The sequence below is a fragment of the Triticum dicoccoides genome, chromosome 3B (assembly GCF_002162155.2).
Source record: "Triticum dicoccoides isolate Atlit2015 ecotype Zavitan chromosome 3B, WEW_v2.0, whole genome shotgun sequence".
In the NCBI taxonomy this organism is placed as follows: domain Eukaryota; kingdom Viridiplantae; phylum Streptophyta; class Magnoliopsida; order Poales; family Poaceae; genus Triticum; species Triticum dicoccoides.
In genome coordinates this window covers 776340247-776354227 of record NC_041385.1, presented here as the reverse complement: position 1 = coordinate 776354227, position 13981 = coordinate 776340247, and the positions used below count along the sequence as shown (strand labels likewise).

The following is a 13981-nucleotide window of genomic DNA, read 5'->3' as shown; positions in this document are numbered from 1 at the left end:
TCGACGTTGGAGAAATAGCCGTCGTTCTCAGCCACGATAAAGGAAGATTCAACAGTTGCGCTAGGGGGCTCTCTAAAAACCTAATTGTCTCTCTCCCGTACAGCAAGAGGCAGGACTTCAAAGGCCTGCTGTCTCACGTCTCGATGCACATTGAGAGGTACAACTAAAAGTCTAATAAATTCTAATAATTCCAACAGATATGACACTATATTCTCCATTTGCCGAGGAGCATTATATATACCGTGGATTCTCTTACAGCCTTAGCACAACAGCCATCCAGATTAAGCAAAGCATCAAATTAGTTAAGCAACGACAGCATAATAAGCATAAGCTCTTTTAATATTGCTCAGGATGCTTATCTCTTACAAAGCTTCCTTTCTACTCTTTTTATGACAACAAAAGGTACAACTGAAAGATCATGACCGTTAATATGTTTGATGACCTTTCCAAAATTATGTAGCTGCACTGCAGTGCACGCACTATATGATCACTAGCTTAGCTCGATTTCGAGGCTGCGATCACACATAGCTGCACGCACGCATCAGCCACTGTTGTCCTTGACTCTTCAGAGCCAGAGGGCGCCGGCCTGGCGGAGGAGCGGCACGAGCTGGCCACCGACGTGCAGTGTCATGACCTGGTCGGTGGTGCCGACAAGCCTGCCGCCGATGAAGACGGCTGGGATGGGCGGGCTCCGTCCGACCATGCCAACGAGCGCCCTCTCGACGTCCTTCCCCCGGGGGTCCTTGTCCAGCTCGTGCACCGTCCAGCTCACGCCCAGCTCTGTGAACAGCGTCTTCACTGCGTGGCACATGAAGCAGTTGCTCGCCCCAAAGATCACCACCGCCCGCTGCGACGCCAGCTTCATCACTCTGTCCGCCATTGCTGATCGAGCGAATTGGTGGGTAGCAAGTAGGCTGTTGTTCTTGGGGATTTGTGATTGATCGATCTGATCAGCTCACTTCACTTGAGCTTGCTCTAGGCTGTTGTGTTCTTGGAGTTGGATGATGGTGATGACCCAACGGTGCTTATTTATAGATGACTGCGGCGGGTAAAGAGGAGGGAGTGGTCGGCGCAGGATTGCACGCTTAACTGAGGTGCAAGGGAATCGCTATGAGATGTGGCTAATCGGGTAGAATATATGTTCTCTGTCTAAAGGTTCTATTCTACCACCTTTTGTAATCTTTGCTTTTGGGAATTGGGAGGGGCCAAAATCATACAGTTAGCTATGTCCAGGAGAGTGGCTGACCTTTGATACTTTTAAAGAAGAATCAAGATTCGAAACAGACTGAACTTTTGTTGTTAGCATCATATATAGAAAAATTGTGTGAAGAATCAAGATTCGAGAGAGGCTAAACTTTGGTGATATCAATTGAATCAGTAATTCAGCTGATGATTCAACAGTTTCCTGATAAGCTAAGTTAGATACACTCGAATTCCTTGTTTTTTGCTATTTGTGCGTGACAAGGAATACCATTGGTGTGGAGTTTGTGGACATGATGCATCACATATAAAACCCCTTTATCTAATGGAAACCACAAAATTTAGAGAACCAGCTCCAGATCACGCGTAACGATCTCCCCTAGCTAGAACTACTTGTGAAATAGTGATGGTGGATGGATTGGACAAAGTTTCTTGGAAAAAATAAATAAGTTTTAATGTGGAAGATGGATATCACAACTAGCATTCAACATGCTCACCTTGTATCGTCTGAGCCATCCCTTCCAGAACACAAATGAAGCTTCCTCGCCACAAGTTGTACTATTAGTCATTCATGTTCCAGTTGCTGCTCCTCATTTCTACTTACCTGTCCTCCAAAGATTTTTTTTTTACGCTACGATAAATTCCTTATCTTCAATGCAAAGGCAGAGCTCCTGTTTTGGCTGAAAAACACAAATTCTTCATTACTGACAAGTCTATACACACTGCAGTCAAGCTTTAGAAGATTCAGTATAGTTCTGGTGGATATCTCCAAATACACTTCTGTAAACTTAACGTTCTTTTACTGAAATGACAAATGTTATAAAGATCAATCTTAAATAAATGACTACAACACCTAGTGTTCTACGGATGTGAGTCTGTGACATGAACTCTACACATTTGCATTGCTGAGCTCAGTATCTGCTAATCAAGTTGGTGACCAGTACATGCAAGAATCTACTATATTTTGAATATCGGGCAAATACCAGATACAGTTGCACACATAATTTTGACAGGCATTACAAATTCTATGCATGCAAACATGTTTCAAACCAGGGAGAGGAATTAAACACAGTGATAACATACAATTAATCAGAGGAGATCCAATCAAACCCATACAGATAATTCTGATTTCTCATCAATTTCCATTACCTCGTCAGCAACATACATTAATCAGAGGAGATCCAATCAAACCCATCCAGCTAAATTTGATTTCTCATCAATTTCCATTATCTCATCAGCAACATACCTTCCTATTCAGGATGTGATGATAAGCTATGTCATGTGGGATAGCACTTTCAACAAATACGGGTAAAAACTTCCCAAAAATGACCACCAATCTTATGCATGGATACCAGGATTACATTACACTGTCAAACTAGCTAGTGTGCAAACTTGATAGTGAAAAACACCTTTTCACTTTGTTACAGAAGAAGCCTTGACATATCTGTTAATTTCTCCGTGATAGGTATGAGATTACCGAAAAGACCGTATAGAATAAGAAGGGTTAATCTTGAGTTCTTGACCTACCATATCTTTTAGACCTTTTTATCAAAAAAAAAAATCTTTTAGACCTTTATATCAACTACTATCTAAACCCACTCAGTTTGTGGTTACTGAATGGCGTTGCAATATACAGTACTTATTTGTTAATATGCAACGGAAATTAGCAACAAACGTATACAAAATAAAGGGTTACACAAATAACACCGAATCGGTGTGTCTGTACTTAGGATGACGCATGTATTCGGAGTTTCCATGGGGTTTGAAAAGCGAAATAAAGGACACCCTGGCCCAGGGACTGCCCTACCTCCCGCCGTCGACAGCATTCACCTTAGAGTAGAAAAACATTTTTTGGCCTAACAAGCTGCGATGCCATAAGCCAAATGCAGCCTAGGTAGATCCTTCTTTTTAGCTCGTACCATACCGAGCTACTGGACCAGTGCATCTACCTCAACATACTAACCTCCCTGAATTAGTGCATCTACCTCCTATTATCTACTACCATTATATAGCTCCAAGAAAAACATGTACGATATGACATTATATTCTCCATTTACTGAGGAGCATTATATATACCGTGGATTCTCTCAAGGTCTTAGCACAACAGTAGGCTAAATTAAGCAAAACATCAAATTAAGCAACGACAAGATAAGATAAGCATAAGCTCCTTTAATATTGCTCAGGATGCTCATCACAAAGCATCCATTGCTTCTGTCATATGACAACAAGAGGTCAAACTGAAAAATCATGATCGTTAATATGTTTGATAATGACCTTTCCAAAATTATGTAGATCCGCTACATGATCACTAGCTTAGCTTGATTTCGAGGCTGCGATCACACATAACTGCGCACACGCATCAGCCACTGCTGTCATTGACTCTTCAGAGCCAGAGGGCGCCAGCCTGGCGGAGCAGCGGCACAAGCTGGCCGCCGAGGTGCAGCGTCATGACCTGGTCGGTGGTTCCGACGAGCCTGCCGCCAATGAAAACCGCCGGCACGGGCGGGCTCCGTCCGACAATGCCGGCGAGCGCCCTCTCGACGTCCTTCCCGTGGGGGTCCTTGTCCAGCTCGTGCGCCATCCAGCTCACGCCCATCTCTGTGAAGAGTGTCTTCACCACGTGGCACATGCAGCAATTGCTCACCCCGAAGATCACCACCGCACGCTGCGACGCCAGCTTCGCCACCCGGTCCGCCATTGCTGATCGGGTGAATTGGCTAGCCTGTAGGCTGTTGTTTGTTGGGGCTTTGTGAATTGTGATCGATCGATCTGATCAGCTCACTTCACTTGAGCTTGCTGTGGGCTGTTGTTTCTTGGAGTTGGATGATGGTGATGAACTGATGACCCAACCGTGCTTATTTGTAGATGACTAGCTGCGTCGGGTAAAGAGGCGGGAGTGGTCGGCGCAGGATTGCATGCTTAATTGAGGTGCAAGGGAATCGCTATGAGATGTGGCTAATCAGGAAGAATATATGTTCTCTGTCTAAAGGTTCTATTCTAGCTACCAGCTTTTCTTATCTTTGCTTTTGGTAGAGGCCAAAATCATACAGTTTGCTATGACCAGGAGAGTGGCTGATCCTTGATATTTTTTAATAGTGTCTCGAATAAGTAAGATGAAGAAGAATCAAGATTCGGGACAGGTTGGACTTCTGTTGTTAGAATCATACATAGAAAAATGGTGTGAAGAATCAAAAGATTCAAGATAGGCTGAACTTTGGTTGTATCAATTGAATCAATGCTTCAGCTGATGATCCCAGAGGTTCCTGATAAGCTAGGTTTAGATAAACTCTAATAGCCTGTTTTTGCATTTGTGTGTGAGAAGGAATATCAATAGTGTGGAGATGTCGAAATCATGCATCACACCTAAAACCCCTTTGTCTAATGGATAGCACAACATTAAGTAGAGAACTAGCTCCAGATCAACCTAACGATCACGCCTAGAACTATTAGTAGTGAACTAGTGATGATGGATGGATTGGACAAAAAAATTCGGAGAAATAAGTTTTAATGTGGCAGATGGATATCACAACTAACATTCAACATGCTCACCTTGTTGTATCGTCTGAGCCATCCCTTCCGGAACACAAATGAAGCTTCCTTGCCAAAAGTTGTACTTTCAGTCATTTCTGTTCCAGTTGCGGCTCCTCATTTCTACTTGCCTGTCTTCCACAGGTTTTGTTTTTACACTACTGATCACTATGATAAAATCTTCATTGCCATAAGACTTCATTTCGGCAATATCTTATACACACTGAGGTCAAGCTTAGAAGATTCAGTGCAGTTCGGGTGGATATCTCACAATACACTTCTGTAGACTTCAATTTCCTTTAACATAAATGACAGAGGTTATTAAGATCAATATTACATGACTGCAACACCCAGTGTTATATGGCTGTGAGTCTGATATAAACTCTACACATTTGCATTGCTAAGCTCAGTATCTGTTAATCAAGTTGGTAACAGTACATGCAAGAATATACTATATATCTTGTATTGTGCAAATAGCGGAGAGCTGCATACGTTGTTTCGACAGCCATGACAAATTCTATGCATGCAAACACGTCTCAAACCAAAGAGAGCAATTAAACACGGTGAAATAGAATACATTAGTCATACCTTTCTATTACAGAAGTTGTACCCAAAAGTGAAGATATCACAAAGATCAAACACAGGGGGGTCATTCCTCTTGATCATGTCCTACGTTCCGTGCCAGGAAGACAGGAAGATAGATCATCATAATGGGAGAGATATTCATCCCATTTTGTATGGACGCCATTGGGTGAAAACTTCATCTAATGACATCTATCAAATTTTCCCTTAGAACTAATAGTAGTGAACTAGTGATGATGGGTGGATTATAGCTTTGTGGACATAAAATTTGGAAAACAGAAGTCAGGTTTAATGCGAATAAAAATGTACTCCCTCCGTTCCTAAATGTAAGTCTTTGTAGATATTCAACTGGATGGACTACATACGGAGCAAAATGAATGAATCCACACTTAAAATGCATCTATATACATTTGTATGTAGTTCATAGTTGAATCTCTACAAAGACTTATATTTAGGAACGGAGGGAGTACATCACAACACATGCATAACTTGTCTTATCGTTTGAGCCATCCCTGTCCGTAACAGAAATGAAGCTTGCCACAAGTTGTACTTTCAGGTATTTCTCTTCCAGTTGATGCTTGTCATTTTTACATGGTCATCTTTCAAAGTTTTTCTGCACTACTGATCACTACCAGAAAATCTTCGTTACCGAGTCTTCACACAACGAGTATGTTATATACACTGCGATCAAGTTTAGAAGATTCAATGCAGTTCTGCTTGGTCCCTTGCAATGCACTAGTTTTTATTTATTGAAATGAAAAAAGGTTCTTATGATCCAATCTACAAGACTACAACTATTAGCCGGTGACACAAACTCTACACATTTGAATCAGCTAATCTTTGTATCTGTTAATCAAATTGGCAACCATTACATGTAAAGAGTCTACTCCCTCCTTCCATCTATATAGGGCCTAATGCGTTTTTCGAGACTAATTTTAGGCCCTAATCAAATTGGCACTAGTTTTTTAATCTTGTCAATAGTCAAAGGCAGTCTTCAAAAACGCATTAGGCCCTATATAGATGGAAGGAGGGAGTACTATATAATAGTTCCAGGCAAATAGCAGATAGACTTGCACACATTGTTTCAACACATTTCAAACTAAGGAGAGGAACTAAGCACGGTGAAATAGCATACATTAGTCAGAGGAGATGCAACCAAACCCATCCACATAATTTTGATTTTTCATCAATTTCCATTACCACAGTCAGAAACATACCTCTCTATTACAGAAGTCATACCCAGTGAAGATATTACAAAGATCAAACACAGAGGGGTCATTCCTCTTGATCATGTCCTACCTCTCGTGCAGGGAAAATTGGCGGCCAGATCATCACAGTGGGAGAGAGAGCTATTTGGGGAGGTTCATAGCATTTTTCTGGCACCCTCTGATGGACTTTCTCAACTACCCTGCTCCTCAGATGAACATAAAAGAGAGTGCCACTTGCTGTATGATCCAAGAACACAAATTCGGCATTGTCCCCGACCGCAGCAACATCAAGATAATTACCGGGAGGGATCCAACGGTCCCTTACAAGACGTGCACAAGCCTCAGCCTCACGGACACAAAATGTGTCCACCAGCAGCCAGCCTGCACCATTGCCATCGCCCGACATCGGATGGAGCCACACACTGAGCTGAAACCCGTCTGCACTGACAAGATAGAGCCCGGAATCCTCCGCACATGAGAGGTTGTAATTGTGGCGCACTCCAACTGGGAGCTCAAGGGTGAAGAAGCTCGCCGCTGCCAAATCTAAACCCAGGGCGTACCGAGAGTCGGTCACCACGAAGACCTTGCCATGGATGGGTGGTAGAATTTCAAGGAAGTCTGCGTCAAACGAGAGCTCAATCTCTGCCGCGGTGGCAGGGACGCCCCATCCGCCGGATCCCAGGACGTACAACTCGGCGTACACTTTTCGCCGGACCGCCCAGAGATACAGCAAGGTGATGCCGTTGCGGCCCCCATCCTCGGGCAAGAACATCTCAACGAATCTATCTTGAGTGGTGTCCCAGTCAAGGTGGGGTAGCGGGGTCGTCGGGAGGACGGCCGCGGCCTCCCCGGCGAGCAGCGGAGCGAGGGAGTAATCGAATCTGCCTTTGTTGAAGAACTCTATGATGAGGCGGCCGTTCCGGCAGTGCTTGATTGGCAGGATTCTGCGGGCGAAGGCGGCGGCGCAGGAGGAAGTCGCCCGGCGAATGGGAGCGGCGAGCTCCGGGGGCTGCGGCGGGAACGGCACGAACCGGTACCTGCCGGAGAAGCCGAGGCAGAAGCCGAGGAGGCGGGGCGGGTTGCGCTCGCGGAATCGGCGGAGGAAGGCCGGGTCGGAGGCGTGGAGGAGCCACCGCTTGGAGACGAGGGCGGCGCGGACGAGGCAGGTGGGGAAGCCGAGGCGGAGGAGGATCTCGCGGAGGAGGTCGTCGTCGTCAAGCACCGATGCCGTCGATGCGGCCGCGACCGCCGGCATCCGTCGATCTCCGTCCATGATTTTGGCCAACCAAAGTTTGGGGGATTTTCCGGAGGGGAGGGTTTCGGTGGGAGAGGAGAGAAGGTGTATGCAGAATGGGCTGAATCGAAATGATTGTTCCCTTCCTTTCCCCTCTTGGCTATGCTACACAAAATTATTACAGTATGTTTTAAACTTAAAACATGTTAAAATCATCAAATAACGGAATCGATAAAAATTGATGTCAATTTTTTAGAATCTCGTCACAAACGCGCTTCCTGTCGTTGGATTATTAATACGAATCACGGAGCAAATTTTGTGCCTCGTGGTCATCGGCATTTCAGAATCATTCGCATCTTCCTCTCACCTCGTCGCCCACTCGCTTATTCCCATCACCTTATCTTCTTCTCGTCCCCACCCATGCACAGCGAGGTCATGCGACGGCTGTACCGGCGACTCCCAACGGTTCCCGGATCTTTTTATGCATCCAAGCGTGATGTGTGGAGGGGGGGGGGGGTTGGATTCATAGGAGGTGTGGTGACCTCCAGTGACATGGCGTCTATGGCCTCAGCAGCATAGTGTCACTCTTCCCTACAACGGCGGCATCCACCTCCCGTCAGCGGGTGCCAATCCATTTCGTGTGCGCGTGGCCACGACGGCTGAGGGAGTCCTGGATTAAGGGGTCCTCGGACAGCCGGACTATATGCGAATGCCGGACGGTTGGAATGTGAAGATACAAGATAGAAGACTTCGTCTCGTATCCGGATAGGACTCTCCTTTGCGTGGAAGGCAATCTTGGCGATTCGGATGTGAAGATTACTTTCTCTGTAACCGACTCTGTGTAACCCTAGCCCCCTCCGGTGTTTATATAAACCAGAGGGTTTAGTCCGTAGGACGAGGACGATCATAACCATAGGCTAGCTTCTAGGGTTTAGCCTCTATGATTTCGTGGTAGATCTACTCTTGTAATACTCATATCATCAAGATCAATCAAGCAGGAAGTAGGGTATTTACCTCCATCGAGAGGGTCTGAACCTGGGTAAATATTGTGTCCCCCACCTCCTGTTACCATTAGCCTTAGACGCACAGTTCGGGACCCCCTACCCGAGACCCGCCGGTTTTGACACCGACATTGGTGCTTTCATTGAGAGTTCCACTGTGTCGTCACCATAAAGCTTGATGGCTCCTTCAATCATCAACAACGCGGTCTAGGGTGAAGTTTTTCTCCCCGGACAGATCTTCGTTTTCAGCAGCTTCGCACTGCGTGCCAACTCGCTTGGCCATCTGGAGCAGATCGATAGCTACGCCCCTGGCCATCAGGTCAGGTTTGGAAGCTTGAACTACACCACCGACACCCGCGGAGACTTGATCTTTGAGGGATTCGAGCCCATGACAGCCGCGCCCCGCCGCCACGATGAACACAACCTAAATCTGTCATCGGATGGTATGCGGGAGATTGCACCTGTAGCCGCACTGGCCCTAGATCCAGAGTAGAGCGCGCCATTCGAGGACGGGAGGCTCAACCCCGCCACGGAAGCCGCGGACTCGACGGTGCTAGAGCCGAACACGGATTTGACCTCCAACGAGGCCTGTGTCATCGGAGCCTTGGACTCGTTTCCGGTTACAGACTCCGAACCATGTGAATCCGCACCCATCAAGTCTGACTGGGCGCCGATCTTAGAGTTCAGCTCCGCGGACATCTTCCAACACTCGCCCCTAGGCGACGTGTTAAACTCATTAAATTCTCTCTCCTTGTCAGGAGATTCCTGGCCGAACTATGTCCGGCTCGAGTGGGAAGCGAACGAGGAAGAACTTTGTTGCCCACTCACCACCCATTTGATAGCCATTGTCGATGATTTGGCCGACATGCTTGATTTCGAATCCAAAGACATCAACAGTATCGACGACGATGCCGGAGAAGAACAGGAACCACCGCCCACAGGGCGCTGGACATCCACCTCCTCATGCGATATATACATGGTGGATACACCCAAAGAAAACAATGGCGACGACATACAAGATGCAACTGATGATAAACTTCCTGAGAAGCAGTCTAAGCGCCGACTTCAGCGGCGCCGCTCTAAATCACGCCATGGTAAAAATAGCGATACCGGCACAAGAGAGAACAGCACTCCGGACGATGCCGAAGACAATGAAGACCCCGCCAAGCCAAGTTTCGAACAGGCCGAACGGGAAGATGGGCAAGCCAATCCCGACGAACAGGCCGTGAACGAAGACTCGGAGGACAGCAACTACATGCCTCTCTCCGAGGACGAGGTGAGCCTCGGCGACGAAGAATTTATCGTGCCAGAGGATCCCATCGAGCAGGAGCGCTTTAAGCGCCGCCTTATTGCCACGACAAGAAGCCTGAAGAAGAAGCAACAACAGCTTCAAGCTGATCAAGATCTGCTCACAGATAGATGGACTGAGGTCCTGGCGGCCGAGGAATACGGACTCGAGCCCAACCAAAAGTTACCCGAAGCACAAATTGCTACCTCAATTCGATGACGAGGCGTTGAAGCCAGCACTGCCAGCATATAATGCGGTCGACCGACCACCGCGTGGTCGAGACAAAGCAACAATTCAGCCCGAACACCAGCCGGCACCACGCCGCTTAACAAATAGAAACACAACAACTCGGGGATACACACATGACCTGCGGTACGACTTGTAGAACAGAGCAGGCCAAACCAGATCGATCTACGGATCGCGGGGGTGCACCCCAATGCGCAACGACGACCACGACGCCGGTCATAATAAATACACACCTGTCCGGCCCGAATACCATAGACCGGCTCCATCCGAGCTACGTCGCGACGTAGCCCAACACAGAGGCGCCGCGCACTCCCTATGGTTCACTGATGAAGTAATGGAACATGAATTCCCAGAAGGGTTTTAACTCGTAAACATTGAATCATATGATGGAACAACAGACCCCGCGGTATGGATCGAGGACTTCCTTCTCCATATACATATGGCCCGCGGCGACGATCTCCATGCCATAAAGTATCTCCCGCTAAAACTCAAGGGACCAGCCATGCACTGGTTGAACAGTCTGCCCGAAAACAGTATTGGCAGTTGGGAGAACCTGGAAGATGCATTCCTTGACAACTTCCAGGGCACTTATGTCCGACCTCCAGATGCCGATGACCTAAGTCATATAATCCAACAGCTCGGAGAGTCAGCCAGGAAATTTTGGACTCGGTTCTTAACCAAAAAGAACCAAATTGTCGACTGTCCGGATGCTGAAGCCCTAGCGGCCTTTAAGCATAACATCCGCGACGAGTGGCTCGCCCGACACCTCGGCCAAGAGAAGCCGAAGTCCATGTCAGCCCTCACGACGCTCATGACTCGCTTTTGCGCGGGCGAGGATAACTGGTTAGCTCGTAGCAACACCACCTCAAGTAAGCACAGCACTTCCGAAGCCAGAGATAGCAAGCCTCGACGCAACATACACAAGCGTCAAAACAATGGCGATAACGCCGAAGACACGGCTGTCAATGCCGGATTCAGTGGCTCCAACTCCAGTCAACAGAAAAAGCCATTTAAACGAAACAATCCAGGCCCGTCTAGTCTAGATCGCATACTCAATCGTCCATGTCAAATCCACGGCACCCCCGATAAACCAGCCAATCACACCAACAGAGAATGTTGGGTCTTTAAACAGACCGGCAAGTTAAACACTGAAAACAAGGAAAAGGGATCGCCAAGTGACGATGACGAGGAACCCCGGCCGCCGAATACAGGGGGACAGAAGAAGTTTCCTCCCCAAGTAAAAACGGTTAACATGATATATGCTACCCACATCCCCAAAAGGGAGCGGAAGCGCGCACTAAGGGACGTCTACGCGATGGAGCCAGTCGCCCCAAACTACAACCCGTGGTCCTCCTGTTCGATCACCTTCGATCGAAGGGGCCATCCGAGCAGTATCCGTCACTTGCGGTTCTGCCGCACTAGTGCTTGACCCTATAATCGATGGATTTCACCTCACACGCGTTCTAATGAACGGTGGCAGCAGCCTGAACCTGCTTTATCAAGATACAGTGCGCAAAATGGGTATTGATCCATCAAGGATCAAACCCACCAAAACCACCTTTAAAGGTGTCATACCAGGTGTAGAGGCCCGCTACAAGGGCTCAATCACACTGGAAGTGGACTTCGGATCCTAGATAATTTCTAAAGCGAAGAGCTACTCTTCGACATCGTCTCCTTCCGTAGTGGTTACCACACACTGCTCGGATGAACCGCATTTGCCTGTTTCAATGCGGTGCCGCACTACGCCTACCTCAAGCTCAAGATGCCCGGACCTCGCGGTGTTATAACAGCCAATGGAAATATGGAGCGATCTGATACGTCTCCAACATATCTATAATTTTTTATTATTTCATGCTATTATATTACCCGTTTTGAATGTTTATGCGCTTTACTTTACACTTTTATATCATTTTTGGGACTAACCTACTAACCGGAGGCCCAACCCGAATTGCTGTTTTTTTGTCTATTTCAGTGTTTCGAAGAAAAAGAATATCAAACAGAGTCCAAATGGAATGAAACCTTCGGCAGTGATCTTTTTGGAACAAACATGATCCAGAGGACTTGGAGTGGAATTCAAGAAACAAGCGAGGCGGCCCGAGGGTGCCCGACGCGCCCCCTACAGTTGGGCGCGCCCCCCACTCTCGTGGGCCCCTCGAGCGTCCACCGACCTACTTCTTCCTCCTACATATACCCATATACCCCGAAAACATTAGAAGCGACCATGAAAAAGTATTTCCAGCACTGTAACCTTCTGTATCCGCGAGATCCCATCTTGGAGCCTTTGCCGGCGCTCCGTCGGAGGGGGGATCGACCATGGACGGCCTCTACATCATCTCCAAGGCCTCTCCGATGAGTTGTGAGTAGTTTACCACAGACCTTCGGGTCCATAGTTATTAGCTAGATGGCTTCTTCTCTCTCTTTGAATCTCAATACAAAGTTCTCCTCGATCTTCTTGGAGATCTATTCAATGTAACTCTTTTTGTTGTGTGTTTGTCGAGATACGGTGAATTGTGGGTTTATGATAAAGTTTATCTATGAGAAATATTTGAATCTCCTCTGAATTCTTTTATGTGTGATTAAGTTATCTTTGCAAGTCTCTTTGAATTATCAGTTTGGTTTGGCCTACTAGATTGATCTTTCTTGTAATGGGAGAAGTGTTTAGCTTTGGGTTCAATCTTGCGGTGTCCTTTCCCAGTGACAAAAGGGGCAGTAAGGCACGTATTGTATTGTTGCCATCAAGGATAAAAAGATGGGGTTTATATCATATTGCATGAGTTTATCCCTCTACATCATGTCATCTTTCTTAATGCGTTACTCTGTTCTTTATGAACTTAATACTCTAGATGTGTCCTGGATAGCGGTCGATGTGTGGATTAATAGTAGTAGATGCAGGCAGGAGTCGGTCTACTTGTCACGGACGTGATGCCTATATACATGATCATGCCTAGATAATCTCATAATTATTCGCTTTTCTATCAATTTCTCGACAGTAATTTGTTCACCCACCGTAATACTTATGCTATCTTGAGAGAAGTCACTAGTGAAACCTATGGCCCCCGGGTCTATCTTTTATCATATAAGCTTTCAATCTACTTTTATTTGCATCTTTACTTTTCCAATCTATATTATAAAATACCAAAAATATATTTATCTTATCATATTATCTCTATCAGATCTCACTTTTGCAAGTGGCCGTGAAGGGATTGACAACCCCCTTTATTGCGTTGGTTGCGAGTTCTTGTTCATTTGTGTAGGTGCGTGGGACTTTTGAGGAGCCTCCTACTGGATTGATACCTTGGTTCTCAAAAACTGAGGGAGATACTTACGCTACTATTGCTGCATCACCCTTTCCTCTTCAAGGAAAACCAACACAAGCTCAAGGCGTAGCAAGAAGAATTTCTGGCGCAGTTGTCGGGGAAGTCTTCGCTCAAGTCAAGACATACCAAGTACCCATCACAAACTCATCTCCCTCGCATTACATTATTTGCCATTTGCCTCTCGTTTTCCTCTCCCCCGCTTCACCCTTGCCGTGTTATTTGCCCTCTTTTTCCCAATCTCCTCTCTTTTTCGCTTGCCTTTTTCGTGCTCGTGTGTTAAATCGTTTATCTCATCGTTATGGCTAGTCCTCCTATCCTCGTTATTACTCCTGAATATGAAATTCTTAATTTTAAGCAAAGGGAGGAAGAAAATCTAA

At 46.5% G+C, this 13981-nt stretch overlaps 3 protein-coding genes across 3 annotated transcripts; all 3 read right to left on the bottom strand.

Moving 5' to 3' along the window:
* Positions 1-323: 323 nt before the first annotated feature.
* LOC119282181 (putative glutaredoxin-C2) lies at positions 324-1737 on the bottom strand. The gene has a single exon (XM_037562497.1). It carries the CDS (start codon positions 878-880, stop codon positions 566-568), a length of 315 nt encoding a protein of 104 aa, XP_037418394.1. The 5' UTR covers positions 881-1737; the 3' UTR covers positions 324-565.
* Positions 1738-3373: 1636 nt separating this feature from the next.
* LOC119282180 (putative glutaredoxin-C2) lies at positions 3374-4541 on the bottom strand. Its single transcript, XM_037562496.1, has one exon. It carries the CDS (start codon positions 3896-3898, stop codon positions 3584-3586), a length of 315 nt encoding a protein of 104 aa, XP_037418393.1. The 5' UTR covers positions 3899-4541; the 3' UTR covers positions 3374-3583.
* A 1898-nt stretch (positions 4542-6439) lies between these two features.
* LOC119282179 lies at positions 6440-7845 on the bottom strand. The gene has a single exon (XM_037562495.1). It carries the CDS (start codon positions 7789-7791, stop codon positions 6586-6588), a length of 1206 nt encoding a protein of 401 aa, XP_037418392.1. The 5' UTR covers positions 7792-7845; the 3' UTR covers positions 6440-6585.
* Positions 7846-13981: the final 6136 nt, after the last annotated feature.

What these genes read in the sequence shown, in the direction of transcription:
- LOC119282181 (XM_037562497.1), bottom strand. Translation starts at nt 880, where the DNA reads ATGGCGGACAGAGTGATGAAGCTGGCGTCGCAGCGGGCGGTGGTGATC.
- LOC119282180 (XM_037562496.1), bottom strand. Translation starts at nt 3,898, where the DNA reads ATGGCGGACCGGGTGGCGAAGCTGGCGTCGCAGCGTGCGGTGGTGATC.
- LOC119282179 (XM_037562495.1), bottom strand. Translation starts at nt 7,791, where the DNA reads ATGGACGGAGATCGACGGATGCCGGCGGTCGCGGCCGCATCGACGGCA.